Source organism: Falco peregrinus, chromosome 8, assembly GCF_023634155.1.
Source record: "Falco peregrinus isolate bFalPer1 chromosome 8, bFalPer1.pri, whole genome shotgun sequence".
In the NCBI taxonomy this organism is placed as follows: domain Eukaryota; kingdom Metazoa; phylum Chordata; class Aves; order Falconiformes; family Falconidae; genus Falco; species Falco peregrinus.
This window is the reverse complement of record NC_073728.1, coordinates 4,940,075-4,960,473: the sequence shown is the minus strand read 5'-3', so window position 1 is coordinate 4,960,473 and position 20,399 is coordinate 4,940,075. Positions and strand designations below refer to the sequence as shown.

At 41.2% G+C, this 20,399-nt stretch overlaps 2 protein-coding genes across 16 annotated transcripts in view; one reads left to right on the top strand and one right to left on the bottom strand.

Annotated features, from left to right (window-relative positions):
- The window catches only part of HIBCH (3-hydroxyisobutyryl-CoA hydrolase), a 44,996-nt gene extending 43,637 nt beyond the window's left edge, over positions 1-1,359 (bottom strand). For both annotated transcript variants that reach the window (XM_055812375.1, XM_055812373.1), the window contains exons 1-2: positions 1,223-1,359; positions 268-310 (exon numbers count right to left, since the gene is read on the bottom strand). In XM_055812375.1, the coding sequence (XP_055668350.1) occupies positions 268-310; positions 1,223-1,254 (75 nt within the window). In that variant the 5' untranslated portion in view covers positions 1,255-1,359. The remainder of the gene's footprint in view (positions 1-267; positions 311-1,222) is intronic.
- The window catches only part of MFSD6 (major facilitator superfamily domain containing 6), a 48,993-nt gene continuing 29,947 nt past the window's right edge, over positions 1,354-20,399 (top strand). The window contains exons 1-7 of one of the 14 annotated variants that reach the window (XM_055812371.1): positions 1,354-1,489; positions 2,172-2,223; positions 4,177-12,298; positions 12,400-12,545; positions 14,587-14,648; positions 18,288-18,374; positions 19,630-19,712. The gene's annotated coding sequence lies outside the window, so the exon portion shown is untranslated. Of the gene's footprint in view, positions 1,510-2,171; positions 2,248-4,176; positions 12,299-12,399; positions 12,546-14,586; positions 14,649-18,287; positions 18,375-19,629; positions 19,713-20,399 lie in introns of those variants that run through there. The other 13 variants (XM_055812361.1, XM_055812357.1, XM_055812363.1 and 10 more) reach the window with 13 other exon arrangements.

Below are 20,399 nucleotides of genomic sequence, written 5' to 3'. Positions count from 1 at the left end.
GAATGCTATTTAAGAAATATGTGGAAGCTAATATAGAAAATAACTATAAAAGCAGGTAAGGCCAAAATAATTAAGCTTTAATTTACAGTATAATAGAAACTTGTAATAAAGTGCTTAAAGATGTGGGCAACGTTATGCCTGAGCAATAAATGATGGCATTCAGAACCACATGAGCAGACACATTAGAAGTTGCATGTGCTTGTCCATCTCAGGGGAGTTCAGAGTCCTAGAAGTTTCCAACTCAGTCAAGTAAGATGCTGTTCTTACCAAATGTTGCAATATTAGTTGTAGTCTGTTGAATGGCTTCAGTCTGAAAAAGAAATATTAAAAAGATTGCATACACCAGCTACACAATCCCCAAACATATGGCTGCTGAGTAAAGCAAAGCTTTATCAGAAAAAATTCTAAACACAATTGTTTTACATTCTTGTTTTTAAAAACAATAAATTAGAGTACAATTGGAGTATCAAAACAGTTGGAAACTTCTGTGCTTACTAGGAAATGGATAACAGATACTAATGTTTCGATGTGTTCAATTCCAGGTTAGGAGAACCTGGAAATAATAAGACAAAGCATTTGGGGAATTGTTGATGCTTAGCAGTATGTCTTTTAAAGATGTTTTCCCATTTAAACACTAGCATTTTTTTTTTTTAAAAAAAAAAAAAGGTCTTGTCAAAATCTTGTAAATTTCCAAAGCTTCTTATACGTTCACGCAGGGTTTATGCAGAAGCTTGGACAAGGCTCAGGCTTCCAATGCTGACCGGAGACAACGATGCCGGGTCACTTTGGGAACATGTTACTCAATTTAAGTAATGAGGCTGTTATTAATTATTTGTCACTGTACTCTATTGAGGAAGACAAGGGCATTTGCTGGGCTTCAGCTGCCTGGCTTGCATCAGAATTAACGAGCAACTTTACCTTTCGGCTACCTAAGAGCACAAAACACAGCCAAGTAACATGTCACATGCTAACGTCCTGGCGTCCTGAACTAATTTTTAAGTACACGCTCGTTTTAGAACGGGAAAGTTAATCTGGGCCTGGCAAATCTAGGCCTAAATGACATTTTTACACCAGCTCAGTGGGTTCCGATCCCCAGCACCACCGGCCTTTCCCGAGGATCGCTTCCCCGCCGCGGCCGGCGCCACCGAAATCCTCTCAGCGGCGGGGAGCGCGGGGGAGGCCCGGCCGCGCCTCAGGGCGGCCCCCACCGCTTCCCCGTTACCTGGGCAGCGGCCTCAGCACCCGGGCTGCCATGGCGGCAGCCGGCGCGGTCGATCGCCGTCATCGGGTAACCGGTACGACCGCCGGGGGTGGCATAAAGCGCATGCGCAGGGGAGCGGCCGGCGGGCTGGGCTCCGCTTCCTTCACCCTGACCCGGCTGCATGGGCGGATCGAGGGGTTGCCACCGCCTCCCGCTCTCCCTGAGGGGCGGCCGCCCTCCGTCCCCCGAGCAGCCCGTTTCCAGTCAACGTAGCGACTGAGGCAGAAGGTCAGCCGGGCGGGCACGGGGTGCGTACGCAGGGCTGCGGCCCCCTTGCCGGGTGGCTGCGCGAAGGGCTCCCCTTGCCCCGGGCCGCTCCCCGCCCGCGGCTGGGCCGGCAGGCTGAGGGGAGCTGCCCTCACCGCAGCGGTAACGCCCGCGGGGGCGGCTGCCGAGGCGGGGAGAGCAGGCCTTGCCACGTTGCCTTCGGGGCTGAACTTTGTGGGCTGAAACTGCGTTTTGACGGACTGTTTTCAGCAGCAAAACCAGTTTTTTAATTTCTCTCCGCCCCACCCCCCCCCCCCCCCCCCCGGGTTTCTCCTCCTGAACCTTTACACTTGCAGCCGCACCTGCGCTGCCCTCGGCTGCTGACACATGCTCGGCGGGCTGGCCGAGTGTAACATCCCACCAAAAACTGGTTATCCCAGAAGATAAATAACAGGGATTAAGCAGCTAGTATGGTTCCTGCCCTGGCAGCAGTGACAGGCAGCTGTGAGCTCAAACGCAGCATGTGCTCAGCATAAACAGGCTCAGAAATTACAGTGGGGAAAACAGCCCCCCCCTTTTTTTTTCTTTTTTTTTTAACTAGAAGATCAAGGTGTTTGAGAATTTATGGTCATCGCGCTAGGAGCTGATAGTACTAAATTCACTTTTATTTCAGTTACTAAGACCATTCCACGGATTTTTTTAGGCTGACACACACCTGCATGAGACTGAGACTGAAAAGCATGGTGAACCACGAGGTAAACAACAATACAGCACATCAGGTAGAAATACAGCTTCATCCTCTCTCAATGCAGCAGATTCGTAGCACTGGTTATGCCGATTCACATTCATATTAAAAAAAATAATAATCTTAAAACACTGTAGCAAAATTATTTTGCTGGAACAAAAAAAAAAATCCAAAAACAAACAAAAAAACCCACCCAAAAACAAAATCCCAGCTCTCAGAAGCACTTCTCTAGTAGTCCCCAGAGGGCAACCTTGCTCTTCATTTCAAGAAATGATTCAGCCCCTGCTTAAAGCAGTGTCATCTGTATTGGCATTTCCGTTACAGTAATATATTAAATTTGGTTGTCAAAAATTTAATCAAACTAAATAAGCACAAAGAAAGACACAGAACATTTCTGTATTATGCAGCCTCAGTTTTCAGTTCTGTAGACCGTGAACAAAAAAATAACAGGACATGAGGTGCTCTTGCAGGCAGGAGACTGCCTACTGCGAATTAATTGCAGAATTCATTAGGCAATCCAGACTATTGCAGCTTTTACCTACAGATTATGTGATCATCAAAGATGCAGCCTGTTGGTGTCATCTTGAATAAATACAGCCCTATATGCTGTTTTACAGCAAGTACCATGCAATTAGATCTAAACAAGTCTAGACGACACCAAACTATCACCGTTGCCAAATCTGAACCTTTACTCAGGTTTATATTTAAAAAATTATTTTTGAGGATGAGATAACTCTGCATCTCTCATCTAGGCATAAGCAAATTACGGGTAGTTTGATAAGCAGGTAACATTTCTGTACTTCATATCCTATGTCTGAAAGTCTGCACATTTCACAGAAAAACAAGAACAGAGTCTTTCTATAGGATAATCTTTTTGTCAGTGTCATTGTGGAAATGAAGAAATCAGCGTGTGGAAGCTAACCTTGGGTTAGAACAGGTGGAGGCTGGTTGAAACCCCTGGAAATCTCTTAATAAATTCTACCTTCACATGGGCAAGGCTGTGATCAGGACATGATTACATAGGATGTCGGTTTCTGGAGTCCAAAATAGAAGTCAGTGATCTGATTCATCTTATGCTGCTGTTAATCTGTTCCACCCCTAGATTCAGTGTAAATAATGGTGTAGACCCCTTTTTTGTTGTCTTCCAGCTGTATGTCTGATTTAGAACAAGGGTGGAACCTACTCTTTAGTAAGCAATGAAGTAACAGCAAGCATTGTCTTGCGACAGCTACTGATTTCTTTCCATGGTATTGACACTGAATTTATGCCTCATGTTTTCTTTAAATTCTTTCCCTTTTTTTCAAAATTGGTTTCAAGAAGAAGAGCCATCTTCCTTGAGCCTAATGTTCTTCTTACTTTTGAAACATGCTGGTGATTACTTGAATTTACCTATAGGGGTTTTTGGGGTAGGGGAGTGGTAGGTGTTAGAGAACTGCAATTTGCTCACAGCCAGCCATTCACTGACTGCAGGCCAGTCCAAAAAGTAACTCAGATCTCATCCTGGGGTTTAGTAGTTCTCCAGCACACCATTTATTTTTTTTCTTTTTGCAGAGTGGAATATCAAAATGAAAATGTTTTCTAATAAGTAAATAAAAGGCAGTAAATAAAGAATCAGAAATAGGAAAAAGAGTGAAAATAATAGAGTCACATGAGAATAAGCAGGAATGGGATGACCTTTAACCTGGGAGTTTATGGATGATACTACTATTAGGAAAGAGGGCTGCAGGAGACTGGGTATACTAGGGGTGAGCAGCACTCCTAGTAACCAGGCCAGGAACTCAGGGACTGCAAGTGCAATAGCGAGAAGGATAGGCAGGTTGTAATTCCTCCCCTTGGAGAAATTTCCTGGCAGTGTGTTCAGCAGGTTTGGAAAGAGAAAACAAATTGCAGACTGTAGGAGGACTTTAGAGTTGAGCAGATGTTTTCGGGTTTTGTTCCTGGGTTTTTTTGGTTTCTTTTCCAGAAAAACATATAACTTCAGGATGTGGGAGCTCTTTCTCCCAAGAAGGATTCCAAGAACAGCTCAGCTATGTTCCGTATGCCACCTATGTACCCCTAATTAATCATTAATTTGTCTTTCACTTACTTGCCTCTGAGAGCTCCCAGTGTAGTTCATCAAGACCAGATAATAAATGGTACAAGTACTTCATCATGTCCTGTGCTGCTGCATCCAGGCTTGCTGTAAATTTAATCTTTTCCTCTGCCGATCTAACAGCTGGCATCTGATTTCTCTACGTGTGGGTAGTAAGTGCATCCCTTACAGCGTATGAGGCTAAGGAAAAATGAGTCTGTGAAGGCCTGAAGAACAGAATGGGAAAATTTCCAGTTCATCCCTGCTAACTGGTTATTACTGTCCTGACAAGGAATCCTCAAATTGTTTTTTCTCAGTCCAGTCTCAGTTGAAAACACTAAAACACCTCCACAGATGACACGGGTCCAAATTTCCTTGCACCAGCATGGACACCTAGTACTAAAGACTCAGATCTGGAGTGTCTTCCATTGACGTCAGTGAGAGTAGAAGTAGACTAAGAGGAAATTATCTGTTTCTCCGCTTTTTAATGATAGGCCAGCCCAGGGAAGTTCTGAAACACAGGAAACACATATGCAATACAGAGAAGCAAATTTTCACTTTTATCTGTAACATGAGTCATCCTAGGAGAACAGACTGCCTTCCTCAGGGCTTTTGGTCAGAGATTTTTCAGATAATGCATCCATATAACATCTGAAGTCATAGATTTGGGATGAGGGCACAACTAATGGCAAGCAGTAGTGAATTTCTCCTGTAACAAGAAAGGGGCGGGAGGGGGAACCCAACCTTTTTTCCTCTTTCCCTTTTTTTCTTTTTACCAGTTAATTTGCATCTTTATCAGTGGGGAGCTGTAAGTGTTTGGAAAAGAATGAAAGCAAATCATGAAACTGTGCGAGTGAAGGAGTTTCCATTTTCTTTTGGCCTCACAGGGCACCAGGGAAAGTGTGGGGGTGGCAGGGTGCTGCTGCAGACACTGTCGTGTCGATGGGGCTGGGAGAGCGGCTCCAAGCGAGGTTCATCCACCAGTGGGTTCCTCCCCTCCCACCACCCTGGCTTAGACATACCACCTGCACTGCATCCGCCCTGCCAGTACCCCCTAGGTTAGACAGGACCCTGGGCAAACACCCTCCTACATTTTTCTTCCCTGCTGCCACAAGCAATCTGTCACTCCTCCCCTCAAACCACCCTCCACCTACATATAAAACGGTAACTGTAAGGAACGCCCTCTTCCCTCCCCACGGGTCTGTTCTTTGTGGGTGAAAAATGCTGTCTTCCTAGAGATCAGGTCACCCCTGAATTGGGCTTTGAGACCCAAGCTGTTCGATACCTTTTAGGACCACAGCTTGGAAAGCTCGGCTTGCAGATCTATTGTGTTAGGTTTTAATTTGCATATAATTGCACATGTGCAGGTGGGAAGGGGCTATTTGCTTCCCACTTGCTTTAATATGCCTCCCTTCCTAAGAGGACCGCTTCCTTCTCTTCCTGCTCTCAGCCTCCCACGCATCCAGCAATGAGAAATGCTGCAGAAAACTGACCAGCTACCAACCCGCCCACCTGAGGAGGAGGAGCACTAGCAGCAGCAGCACATTTCTCTCTCAGCTTTTTAAACACAGTTAAAAAGAGCTGTAGCGTGGGTGGAAATAGCTGTAGGGAGTGTGTGTGGGAATGGGGCCAGGAAAGTGAATTTTCTGTTGGTAAGATGGTTAACTTCTGGTGGACCAGAAAAATCCGCCAAGGTTATCTAACTGCTGAGGGTGTCTTTGGGTGTCTAATTAGTTCTCTAAGGTTGAGTTTCCCAGGTCTGGAAAGAATGAAACTGAGTCTCTTTTTCCCTGGTAGTGCAAGTGATGGTACAGTGGCAGCCAGCGCTCACTCGGAAGCTTGCCTGCAAGACTTCAGGAGTCTGCTTAGCAAATGATGCTTGTATTGCATCCCGTTGTGTCATCATGTCTCTTGTTCTGTGCACAGTGTATGTGCTTGATTCTGTGAGAGTCAGAGCTGCTTGTATGTAGGAAGAGAAAAAGGCATGTGGTTTTCACACAGTGTGGGTCTGTATTTCAAAATACCATTCCTATTGGACCTCTTGAAATAGCACTGTCCCAGAATATCAGTTAATTCAAGATTTACTCTAAATTTGTGCTTCTATAAGAAATTAAATTCAAGTTTATTTATGTTAACAGGATGTTATTTGAGGTGCTTTGCTTGTATTACATGAAAATAGCAGTCAAAAAGTACAGGAAAATAGAACTTGTAAGACTAGTGGTATAGAGCACAAAGTGGTACTGCTGTTTCTTAAGAAATCTCTCTGGTAGACTCCAAGAACCAAGGGTGCAGAACAGCTTTCAGGTTCTGACTTGGTTTGACTTAGCTATCTGGAATACAGGTTTTACAATATGTAGTACTAATCAAACCTGGCTTAACTTTGAGTTAGTTGCATGCATTCTTCTCATCCAAAACAATTTTACTACCCATAAATTTATTTTGACTACATTTTTCACCAACACCAGACTTCCCGTGTATACATACATTACTGATGCAGAATCTTGTACCAGGATGTGGTCTGTAATGATTCAAAGAGATGCAATAACAGCCAATTAATGAAACGTGACTCTTAAGGTATAGGAGGTTTTTTAAAAATACTGCATGGGGCATGTAATTTTCTCCTAGTGAGCAGAAACCTTCAACCTGTTATTTGAATGATTTTAGCCCTGTGAAGTAACTTTCTTCATGGAAAAGGAGTGCACGCTGGAGTGCGAAATCCTGTCACAAGGCAACTTACCTTCCAGCCCAGAAATAGCAGTTTGCTGGACCCATTTCACAGACCAGCACTGCACAGATACAGTGCAGTAGGGAACTAGGCTTACTGACTTCAGTGCCTCCCTTCCCCTGCACAAGCCTGTCTCCAGTAGCTCTGCACATTTTACCCTAGCGTTGGAATGAAAAATGTAGGCATAATTCCTTACACTGATCAGCTCAGAAACAAAGGAAGTTATGAATAAGGCTAATTAACACATTTGCATGTGACACAGAAAGATCAGCTGATGGACTTATGTTAGCGAGAGCTAGAGCAGTATCAATGGAGATGTAACCTTAATGAAACTAATTATCCAGATGTTTTAAAAGTCTTATTTCTGAATGTTGCTTAATACTTTAAATATATCCTTATAAACTTCCACTGAATTGTATGTAACTCATAATTATCATCTACTGGAATTACATACCCACCTTGAGGAGGAACAATATTCCAAATAGTAAGTTCATGTCACTTGACTGATTTACTGTAAAACATTGCAGGAACTCCTTTGTCAGTAGCGTTTTGAAGCGCTATTGGCCCGCTTGTAATTCTGTCTCGCATTTAGCATTGGTTCAGTTAACTTTAAAGGTAGTGCTTTTCTTACCTTTTATATCAATGAATGTACATCAGGTTTTAAATGCAGATTATATGCTTACCTTGCCAACTACTGTTAGCCTGAAATTTTCCCTGTATGTTCTATTGTGGTGGAATGATACTTTTCAAGAAGCAGTTTTTTAAAAAAGAAAACAAAAAACAAAACAAAACAAAAAAACAAAAAACCCCCAAACAGTTAGAATCATTAAAAATCTACTTTAGGAGCTCAGTCTTGTATGTAAGATTCCTGTTGGCTTCCCTGTTTTTTCTGTAGTTCAGCTGGAATGTCACATGCTTTGACTCAAACCATCTGGTACCAAATCTTTCCTTCTCAGGGGTCATAGTGAATGCCTTGTTACCTCATTTTGTTCCAGTCAAAATCACAGTGAATTAAGCACAAAAGCATTTGATGGTAATTAGTAGCTTTCTGACAGTCCAGGGATTTGATGAGTGCAGAGAACACCTCAGCTGTTTATTTTAAGAATTTGTTGCTCTAAATTAAAGTGAGGCTCTTCAGCAGGGCAGTTTGGCTGACAGCGTGACAGTCAGTATCTTATTAAATGGATGTGTGTGTATTCAAACCTTTCCACATTACTCATCTGACACCTCCCACAGCTATTAATTTTCGCTTGAAAAGGTCTACATTTGATTTTAAAAGTCAATATTAAGAATATTTTTCACAATTTCTTTCTATTGTATTTAATTCTGGCGTACAACTGAAACTGTTCATAAAATAATGCCTTTGAAGAACATTGCCTGGGGAAAGATATGTCATTTAATGCCAGAAATGATGCAAAGGACAGCAAAGCAGATTAGAGAATTTAAAAATGAGGGGAAAAATTAGGTCAGCAGAATAAATAGAGGCCTTTAAGCCATTAAAAAATAGGCATATATCACTCATTGCTGCAGATATATTCTCTAAGTGTAAATTACCAGCCTCCAATATAGGGCAATTATGAGCAAATGCTAGCTTCAATACAACTCAATTTACCAGCTCTGTGTATAATGATTAACCTAGTGGAAAAGATGTGTAGCAAGTCAGAAGGGAAAGCATTTGTTTGGTTTGTTGGGTTTTTTTTGAGAAATGTGATCATCCTGGTTCATAAACAAACATTCAATGGAAGTGACAGGGTCAAAGTACTTGGTTCCTAGAGCCCTCGTTCAGTGGATATCCGTTCCCAGGGACATACTGCTCAGCGAAGTAAGGCAGTGGCAGCTGTGGCAGGGCACAATAAAGATCTTAGTTGATCTCAAGGAAATACATGGTCTCTAGTATCTTTACTTCCTCTCTGTAACCTCAGTCATCTGTCTGCCCTGTGGATTTCATGGTGCCACTGGTTCTCCTGTCTGGAGCTGGACAGTCCCTCCTCTCTTGCTCACTCTCTGTTTCTGCGAGAACAAGCTGGCACAGAGGTTCATGCAGCTAAGCATAGTATATGGGAATATATAATTATTTCAGAAATAACATGCAACTCAGTGTGATTTAGTCATACTTTGACACACCTCTGTCTGCCAAGAAAAATGCAGGCACTACCTTGTAGAACTGTTGCTAAGAGCACTTCTTCAGGCTCTAGGAGTGAGAAGGTGCTTTATTGTATGGTTAGCTGCAGGGCTTAACAGCAGGGTTTCAATCTGGGACCTGCCAAGATATTAAAGCACACAAATCTGTTGCTTGAATTAAAGGGTGTGCTTCTGCCTAGGAGACATAGCACCATGTAGAATTAGCCTGGGACGTTGTTTCATAAATTTAAAATACTTTGAAAAGTGATTTTATTGACATTTGTAGCCTAAAAAAAATTAAAGATGAGAAAGTTCTGGCCAGCACCAAGTAGAAACATCTTTTGTTTGGTTTATAATAGTTTACAAATTTTGTAAGAAAGCAGAGACATTATGTTAAAAAAAAAAATCATTTTCAATCTGAAGTGTTAGTGGAAACCTTTTTTTTCCCCATGACTGAGTAGGAGAATCATGAAACACATGTGGCCTGTGCATTCCTTTTGCTGTACCACCACTTGCATCCCTGTAGATTTTTAAGCCTTTTGGAAAATTCACCATCGACTAGTTACTTCCTAGTAAGAGCTGAATTTTGCAGGTACAGCTGGCTGACATCTTAATTACAATAGCAACATACGGTTTTCAACGTAGTCCAAGTAGTCAGAAGAGGCAGACCTTGAGAAATAAGTTTGTAGCTTTTTCACTGTTCTGCTTTAGTTCTTTAAAGTTACTGTAAAGTAACTAACTTTTACCATCTTGTTGTAATACCATTAACTTTAGAGATGAAATAGTAAGATGCTATACGCTGTTGATAACAAATAGCATCTTGTCATTGCATAGAAGATAGATCCTATTATTGAGCTAAAGTGTAAGTGTAGTTTATATGTATGTTTGCAGTGCACATACTAGAAAATACACATAGCACAATGACCCAGGATTATGGGATCCAGAGGAAGAGGATTCAGATACCACGTGACTGGAATTTCTGTGTTGCTTTAGAAATCAACACACGGAATATATTTTCCACTTCTTTAGGAAAGAAAAGAAAAGCTGTTCTGTAAACTGTTATAAATAGATATCCAATCAGGATATCTTCTACATATGTTAGAAGGGATGCATGCTTTTTCTTTCTAAACAAATAATCTAACCACTGCTTCACACGCAAGCCTGTAATGCTGCCATTGATCAGCTGTTACCCAGCTCTACAGAAGGAAGCGAGGATTTATATTTTTTTTTAGCACAGGACAAACAAATCCATGCCATATTAAAATGCGCTCACTTAGCCACACTTCTTTCCTCAGGAGTATTTCAATTGTCTTTTCTTCTGAGGAAATTACCCACCTGTCTAAGAATTTCCCACCTTCTCCACTTTTTAAGTAAAAAAATCCCTAGTATTTACAGAAGGAAAAAGCCCAATATTCTGTCAGGTCATCCAGTACGCAGTTTCAGGAGGTTGTAGGGTATTTGTACAAGCAGTCAACTCCCTGTTTCACAGTTGTTCATCTGCTTCTATTAGTTACTCAAATAAACAGTCATAATGCTTGTAGGTAACATAATTAGTCACTACAAAATGACTGCAACAACGAATTGTGACTTTGTCACTGCATAGTCACAACCAGAGGCAGACCTCTCAGGAATATGTGGAGTTATTTCTAGGTGGTGAAGGAAAACATCCACCCTGGAAGACATCACTTTGTCTTAAATACTTGGAAACTTTTTGCCAAAGATTTCAGTGACCCACACTGTGTAACCTTCAGCTTTCTTGTCCAGGAAGGGGAACTGTTTGTAGATCCGTGTTATTCTTTCACACCTATCTGACATGTAGAATGTGGGCAGTATTTAGCTATGTCATAAAAAAAAATAGAGCTCAGTCATATTTTTAAAGTGGTTCAGCTCAGTAAATAGCTAAATGAGAGTTCAGCCCCACAGAGTTGAAATGGTAGTTCAGTTCACTTTCTGTCTCCGTTTCCCAGATAGGCCTGAGTTAATTAGTAGCCACCCTTCCCATATCCATTTCCTCCTTTTGAGCCTTTTGTGTATAAACCACATATATTTGTTCAGCCACTGCTCTTGCCAGATCACCCCCACCCAGCTCAGTCCAAAGGTTTACCCATTTTGTCTAGCTAATAAAGGTGAAGGTGGGTACTCTCAAGACAGGTTTTGTAAACCAATTACTGGTTTCTGTTTTAGTGACACTGCATTGACTTAAATACAGAGATACACAAGGTAGACAGGCGACCAGTGTGTCATGTACACTTATGTCCATATACGTTTTAATTTTTGCCAGTGGAGATTATAAATAACCCACTTTACCAGAGAATTTTCAAGATTAGAAGTCTTAATTCTGAGGGTGCTGTCCGAAGGGTTTATAGGCATCACGAGGGCTGATTTGCAATTGTCCTCCATAGTGTTCAGGGTATTTAACTTTTTTATTCCATTACAACCTGAATAACAAAAAATCTTACAGTTCAGAGCTGATGGTATTTGCACACTTCATAGTGGTATTATTCAGCACGCGTGCTACAAAGAAAGAAAAAACTGAGACCTGAGGCTTTGCTTAACATTTCCCGCTGTTGCTGCTGTCAGTGGCCAAGGCTATGGAAGACACAAGGAACATCTGACTGCCGCTTTTCTGACTTAGATATGACTGATGTCAAGAAGGTGCCCCCAGCTGCTGATAGCTTGCTCTGGCTTCTCCTTCTGTCACACTTGCATACTGATGGACCTGCATGAAGAGGAAATGCTGCTGTTTTAAGTACATTAGAATGGCTGTGCAGAATAAGAAAAATGCCCTCCTAACTCAGGATATCTATAAGCTCTAAGGTGAAGCATGAGGGTTAGTAGAATTGATTACATGGTGGCCTAGGGAACTCAAGGGTCCATGAAACCATCAGTGGCCCAGAGGTGATCTGCAAAAACAGATCTAGTGCTTGAAACATTTAATTATAAGAAAGCATGATATTTTTAATAACTGAAGGGAAAACAAACAGTGGTACAAAATGTGTGAGGACTATTGATTTATTGTTGCTCTAATCTCTTTTAATTGTTTCCCAGAAGATCACAGCTCTTAGAAACAAAAAGACATAAAAGCAACCATGCTGAGTCACACTGAAGGACTGTCTAGCCCAGGATACCATCTCCCAAAAATGGCCTTGAAGGGCTGCATGGGGAAAAGTAAGAACAGGATGAACGAGGCAAACATGGCTCACACTCTGTTTTCAGCTCAGGGGGCTCCTGAGTTGGATTGCTGCTTTTTTTTTTTTTTTTCTGTCTAGGAACCTGGGGATTTCTCTTCCATGCATTTGTCCAGCCTCCCCTGGAACCTGACAAACTTTTAGCATCTGCAATATCTTTGCAAGCTTTGGACATGTCTCCTACTAGCTTCGTTTGATGTTCCTTAATCCATGCAGGAGAAGAAAGGGTAAATCAAACTGCTTTCTCCAATTCATGACTTACTAAATCTGCTCTATCCCTGCTAAGTTGCCTCTTTTCCTGACTGGTGAATACTAGGCTACTCAGCTGTTCCAGGCAGAGAAGTCATTCCAAACTTTTGAGCATCCTTCTCTGAACCTTTTCCAACTCTAATATATTCTTTTCAAAATGAGGAGACCATATTGATTTTTTTCCTATAATTCATATGGGATCTATGTCTGAATGTCTCTGTGTGAAAAAAAAATCCATATATTATGCTAAAATAGAATTCTTTCTTACTTTGCAATTGGTTTTGCACTTACAATCTTTCTTCCCCACCCCACCCCCCCATAAGTACTTTGACAGTTTTGAACCTTCTGGTAATAAACAGTTAACAACACACTGTAGCAATATAAGAAATCCTCAGGGAGCTAGGTTGTACATCCTAAAAGCAGATAGAACTGTCCAACCCTGCAGGCAGCAGACCTTTTCTCAACCATTAATAGAACAGGCAGAAGAGAGGAGAAAGAAGAAAAGGAATTAGTAAATTACTTCAAAAAGCATAGGTAGTTAGAATTCACAGTTGATGTGCTGATTTAGGAAGTCGTGAGAAGTGGCATAGAAAAAAGGTAAGAAATGTTAATACTGTTACATAGACAAAGACTTTTTGTCACCTTCCTGTGTTGTTTTTTTTTCTTTCTTTTCCCATCCGACCATTTCAAAGGCATATCCTTACAATGACACATCAATTTTCTGTCTGCTTGAGGTTTAGAAATAGCTGAGCTGTTATAAATAGATCACAATCTGTAAGAGACAAAGAGAATGGAAATACTGTAAAAGGTTAGCTGAAAAACGTAGATGTGGATTGAGATTTCAGCTGTCTCCGACAGTGCAAGTACTCAGTGTGAAATGCTTTATTAACCACAGCAGAGGAACCTGTGCTCCTTGTGCAGCAGTGAGGAACAGCCAGGTGGAATCAGGTGGTGCTTTCGGTCACAGTGCCAAGCACAGAATGACGTCCAGCCCCGTCTCTGGGAGCTCACAGTTCAGTGACGTGAGAAGGCGGCACCTTGCTGTTCCTTACTGTGAAGCTGAAACACAAGAGGCAATTACTCTTTTTAGACACTGTAGAGCCACTAAATTAGAATGTGCACCTTCTACACTGTAATTCTTCTGGCAGTACTCGTGTACTCTGAATTGGTAGCATTCATCAAGTTTGCTCCCTTTTCCCACTTCGCCTCCAGAACGCCTTAACTTTAGCAAAGTGTCAGCATATGGTTGAAACCTTGTCCTTGTCCAACAAGGCGGTGAAAAAAATTAAAACTGGGAAACAGTCTAATATCCCTTTCTTTCCGTTTGAGTACTCCCTTTGTAAGGTCATTTAGATCCTGCTGATGCTTCCAAACAGACGTTGGAAGCAGTTGTCCTGCATGGAAACCTGATACCTAGGGGTGTTATTACTCCTCCAGCCATATACATACAGCTGAGGTCCATTTTCTCATCTTCCAACTATCTGTTAGACCAGGGGTCCTCAAACTACGGCCCGCGGGCCGGATACGGCCCCCCAGGGTCCTCAATCCAGCCCCCAGTATTTACAGACACACACCCCCCGGGGGTTGGGGGGGGAAACCAAGCAGCCGCAGATGACTGCCTGCCACTGCAGCCGCGCCGGCCCCCTGGTTAAAAAGTTTGAGGGCCCCTGTGTTAGACTGTGAAAAAGATGATTTGGTGACTGTAGGTAAAATAAGACATTAAACAGAAAGGACAAACTTTCTTTGTGTTTCTGTTCTGAAGAGAAGCTGCTTCCTGAAACAGTTGCTGTATCACGACAACTAGCTTGACACAAGTTATAAATTCTCAGTCTTTGCCAATTACAATGTCATACCGCTAATGTAGGACCTGGTCTTTGCTTGAAATGAATCTCTGACTGTCATTGGTTTTAATAGAAGTTTAGACCAATACACACTGCAGAAATCAGGTTCTTCAAACCTAAATTAACATTCTGTTGAAAACTAAACATATGTTGTTTTTGTTCACTGTCAACAATTTAGTTTCCAGGTTTGGAAGAGAAACATTGTTGGGGAGGAATCCAATGAATTTTTTAATGATCTCGGTAAGTATGGAACTATTAATAGCTTCTGAGATTTTGTTTGTCTTATTTTTATCTTCAGTTTCAGTCTCTGAAATAAACAGAGGTTCTGAAGCCTTCAAATGAGAATACTACAGTACATTAAGTCCCATCTTAAATACATTGTGATTGTCGGGATATTGTAGGAAACGGGTGAATAGCTGTGTACAATATTTCTGAAACAATCAGTGCCATTACATGAGGTCTTTCCTTCATGTTGTACTAATAGCCCTGAAAAGAAAACATCTAAAACACTTCATATACGGTACTAAGGATTTTTATTTGCAGCCAGAAATTTGAATACAAAAATGGAAACATTAATTTATTATCTATTATTATGAGAGAACATTAAAGCTGCTATTACTATTCCATGGCATGACCAACAACATACTTTACCCATCTTAAACACATTTGAAATAGATGAGTGCTTCTGTCTAGAAAGTTTCTATTTAATTCATCATCGTTTTTGATCAGAGATACTACTTTGAATCTCGATGTAACTGAAGTCTATAGCAGCCCTCCTACTGACACTTAAGTACTGAGGTCCTTTGTTCTTTACAGTGAGGAGTATCACCTCGAGAATCTGAGAAGGGTATCAGTAAATTGCTCATTGTTTTCACACCTTGGGGAGGGGAGGACTGTGCGAAATCCAGCTTGATACTGAATTCAGCTACCAGTATCACTAGGATGTTTTCATATTCACCAAGAAGTTAAAACAGATTAACACATCAGTTATGCTGGAGGTCCTGAAATGAAATACAAAATAAAAAAGATCAGTCTGCTTTCTGGGGAAAGAGGTTAGATAGCTTGGCTAGGCACTGTGACTCCCTTCTGTATGAAAAGTGACATTTACTGCTCCTATTTATAATGAGGCAAATTCAGCGGTAGAGAGAGTTAGACGTCAGGCCTCTGAAGTCAGCAGCTAGCCTTAGTCTGAATGTGGTGCAATGTGTCCCTCAGTACAAACGATTATTTCACTGCTTCTGTCAGGTAGTTTTCATCAAAAACCACATTTGCATGTACTAAATAAAATGCCTGTCTTAGTCTTGGTTTAGGTTTACAAAGCTACATTGTAGATGACCTGAATTAAATCAGGGAGATAGGCTGATATGACTGTGCTTATATCTGGTTAAAAAAAAACTAGTTAAAAACTGCTTTGAGCTATCACCAAATTTTTTAGCCATATAAATGGTGAGAGCTAGTCCTCGGATTAAAGAAGAATATATCATGTTGTGTAAAATCAGAAGTAATTTTCTTCAATAATCTTTCAATATGTACAATAATGAACCTCAGTTAAAATTTGTTTGGTTAGGGAATATTTTGCTGTGTAGTAGTATTGTATGTCCTTTAAAAGCTATTCTCAGAAACTTAACTTAGTCAAAAGCTGAGAACTCAAATTCCTATTGACTTAAGTCATTGACCTGTAATTAGGGAAACAGGGATATCTGACCCTGTTTGCAGGTTTTTTTGGTGGATGTAAAGGACAATGATAGAAAATAATGTCTTGCTTGAATGCCAGGATTTGCTCAGCCCTTGCTTTCAGAAGAGATAGGAGCTTCCTAGGGATCAGAGAGGAACTGCTCAGTTTCCCGTCCCTCGGTCATATACCTGCAGTTATTAAAAACATGTTAGGTTCAATAGTTATTTAGTATACTCAGAATACAGTGCAGAAGGCATACGTTTGTGTTATTGAAGCCAAGCATGGAAGCAAGGACCCATCCTGCCAGGACATAGTGGGCAGGGGTGGTAGGTGTATATGTTATATTTTTAACTATTCTACTTGTCCTACTCATTTTGTATTTTTATTTTAACATTTCCAGGGTTTATTTAGAATAAAATGTGTGTGCATGTGGGGGCTGTTTGTTTAAGTGTTAGAAGTTTGGTCTTTTTGGCGGACCCCACTATAAGAGAAGGTCTAAGCAGATCCATCTCAAAGCTCCAGCCCGTTAAGCTTCCCTCCCTCCGTGACGACAGGCCGATGCAGAATTCATTGCAGGTTCAGTGGCTAAATTGTATAAATTACTTCTAGTTCCTGCCCGCACTACAGAGTCAGCAGGGCTTTGCACACTCTCCACTCTGTAGCAGTGGAGTTTATGACGGGGTCAAGGTCATCGTGTTTTTGCACATATGCAATGGCATCAACGTTAGCAGCAGCCCAACGTAACCAATTTGCCCTGCAGACAGCAAAACTAACGAAGCTTGATTTCGTGTGGCTTTGTGTATTACACTTTTACAATCTGCTGCCTTGTTTCCACCACTTGAAAAGCCTCAGCTGTCCCTTCTCCTTTCCTTCCAGTTCCCTCCTCCATTCCCTTTCCTGACCCCCAGTTCTTCACAGGGTAACTTCACTGCTGCAGGGGCATGAACAGTGATTCACTGGACAAATGGGAGCCTGCTGTGGAGTTCGTGCCATGGGCTTTCCTCCCCCGGGGGACGCTGTCTTGCCTTTCTTTTCTTTGCCAGCCACTGACATTCACACAACCTTGCAGAAATTTAATATTTGTGAGACTGTCACCACACATCACATTTGATACCTGCCAGTGGGTTCAAAGGTTCTTGGGGTGAGGGAAGGTTGATTACTGTATAAGCTGATACCATAAACCACAAATATCCTTGGGGGGGGTGGCTATCCAGTAGGAAAAAGTACATATATATACACAGGCAGTAAATACAGTTTCTGTAACTAGTATTTGGGTTTGTGCATTGCTTTGTCTTCTCTTTGCTAATGCATACAATACTTCTAAAAGCGTTAGATTAAAAGTCAGAGGAAGAGAATCCCCTACTTCCCTGCCAAACCAGACAGACCACTGCAATGGGAGCTCCTTGTCCTACCGGCTGTGAATATGTTGTCCTCAGTTACCATCAGCATTGCTTGCAGCTGTGTATGATTTGCTGATTCACTGGGTGACTATTGCTCAGTTCCTCTGTAGGGATTTTTTCTCTTACTGCTATTATAGTTGCTTTTAGTCTTTGAAACAGTAGGGAAAAGCCACTTTGTTCTTTGTAATGATTTAACTTCTTTCCATATTTACACTGGAATATATATGAACTGTTGTGTTATGAAGAGCTTCCTAAAGAGGAACAAACTAACGCTATAGTTGCCTTGATGCAGTGTCACTCCTAGCAAAGAACTGACTGAAAAAGTAGTTTTGTTCATGTTATGCACAATATATTAAAGGTCTGATAGAAATGAAAGCTTTTCTGTTGTCTTCGTTGTACTCTAGAGCAAGTCTTAGCAGCACAAATTTCACTTTCAACTTAATCTTTGTAATCTAATGTAAATGATTTTCTCACTCTCCTCTTTTTTTTTTTTTTTTTTTTTTTTTGGCTCAGTGTTAAGAGCTACCGAAGGACAGCAGAATACTTTGTGTCAACCAGAAAATCTTGATTTCAAAGTACAGCTTGCACAGCTCTAGCTTATGAAAGAAACCAAGATGTTTTTCTATACATTAAAATTTAAGCTCATAGAAACCATTTCCATAAGATGAGGCTCAGGTACTTTCCCTTTGCCATTCCTGGAAAATATCATAAGCACAAGATGCATATACCATATATACCATCTACCAGATCTTTTCCGTTAAAGTTTTGTGTGTTATGCTATATTTGCTTTATTTTTCCTCTAAGCTAAGGAACAAGTCACCGAGTCAACTGACACTACTGAGTCCTTTTCAAGCAAAATCTACTACGGTTATCAATGTACAGTTGCAGCAGGTATTTGCGTGTAATTTTGTTTATTTTACTTTTAAAAGATAAAACTGCTTTGGTTTTATTTTTCAATTTAGACCTTTTTTTTTTTTTTAAGCACTGAGGCATTTGTAACTATTTTTGGCAAGTATTCTCACCACGATACGTGGTTAAGTGGTGTAGGGGACACAATTAAAATCTTTATAAAGTACCATATGCATTGAACCAAAAGCCCACAGAAATCCACAGGCATTCTTTCCATTTAATGGATAAGTTTAACCCAGGTGCGGGTTTATATTACAGTTTATTATATGCCATGTATGTGTATGAAGTATATTTATATTATCAAGTCTTATTTCTGAATATTCTACTATCCTGTAGTCAGGTACGTATTTATTAGTGTTACATTATCTATTATCTAAGAGAAGAAGATTGTTGTTTGGTATATCACCTTTGCATATCACATTTTACAGTGATTCAGAGCTTGAACCAGAGGTCTTGGAAAAAACAGATCTTTCCATTAATTTAGATGGAGTTTACACCTGACTCCGCTTTTTATTTTCTGTAATGTTTTACAGTAGCAACTTTTTTAATAGAAAACTTTGTACTTTTAAGTAGCTTACAACTACACTTCCTTTTCTCTGAACACTGTTTTGGCTAGAAATATATAGCCTTTTGTGATAAAAGTACATGAGGACAGTTTGTATGCAGTGCAGCAGTTTCTCCATTTTTGCTAATCCTCATTTTCATAGCTGAAAGAACAGAGAAACAACTCTCTGAGCAAGTGTAATAATTTCTAACAGGCTGTAATCCAGATCTTTACACGGAGCCTCACTGAAAGAAACCACCACGCAGAGACCTATTATGTTCAGTTCTGCCCGTGCTGGAGCAGCTTGTCAGGTTGCAGTACTACTACACGAGGCTAAGGCTTCTTGCGATGCTCGCCTCACGGTGCTTACCGAGCGGAGGCAGCAGGCCCCAGTCTGAGCTGTGTGACCACACTCAGTTGGTACTGGGTTGGGTTTTTAAACCAGTAAGAAACCATATATATATATATATATGTATATATATATATATATAAAAGAATATATCTGTATAAAATATATATGTATTTTTAAAAAATACATAAAGAAAATGTTGTAAATGACTCTATATTAGTCATATTCTATACTCTGGTCCTCCACTGTAACTTCTTGTTCACGTACCAGGTTATGCAACAGCCTGCAAAGAAGCGTTACACATTTTGTCTTAATTCCTCTATTCAGAGAGCATTGTTTTTTAGGAAATGTCCTTGTGGCACCTCAGGAAGCAAGCAGAAAGAAGGGGAGTGATCAGAGTGTGAATCCTCAAAAACACAGCGCCAAGGTAGTACAGGCAAAGCTGCAGGGCATGCTTGGCATGCAGTGGGCTATGTTGAGTTATCAGAGTTTAGGGAAGGACTGTGCTTTTATGGCTCTGGTAAATGTAGTCTGCAACTACAAAGACCAGCCTTTGCCTTTCAGTTCACAAACAATGATTGGAAATGAAGTGAAATGCATGTTCTCCCTAAAAGCATGTGTAGCAATTTGCCAAAAAGTCTCCATCAAGATTAAATAATTTTGGTTGGAGCTGACATCTGGTTTATTACAGTAATATTTTGTAACAAACCTCCCACCATATGAGCCAATAGTTGCCCGTCTCTGAATTCGGCAAGATTACAAGGAGGCCTGCACTCCTGGCCGCCTCAGATGTGGTTTCTCTCTGTGCTTAATTAGCCACGGGGGAGCCTCTCACAGACGAAGAGTGTTGAATATCCTTCCAGAGACAGATGATGGACAAGCCTTCTCCTGCCCCAGGTCATCTCCCCTACAAAATTCAGCTTTTGGCTCCTGCCTCCTTCCTGGCTTGCTTTCCTGCTGGGGTAGGCAAGTTTTTAGTGGGGTGGCGTCCTCAATGGCCTTCATATCCCCGGACAAGGGTGGCAGCCCGGCTGGGGAAGGACCTGGAGCAAGCACTGCCTCCCCTGGGGGCTGCTGTCCTGTCATCACTGCGGGGAGGGCCCAGCACCCACGG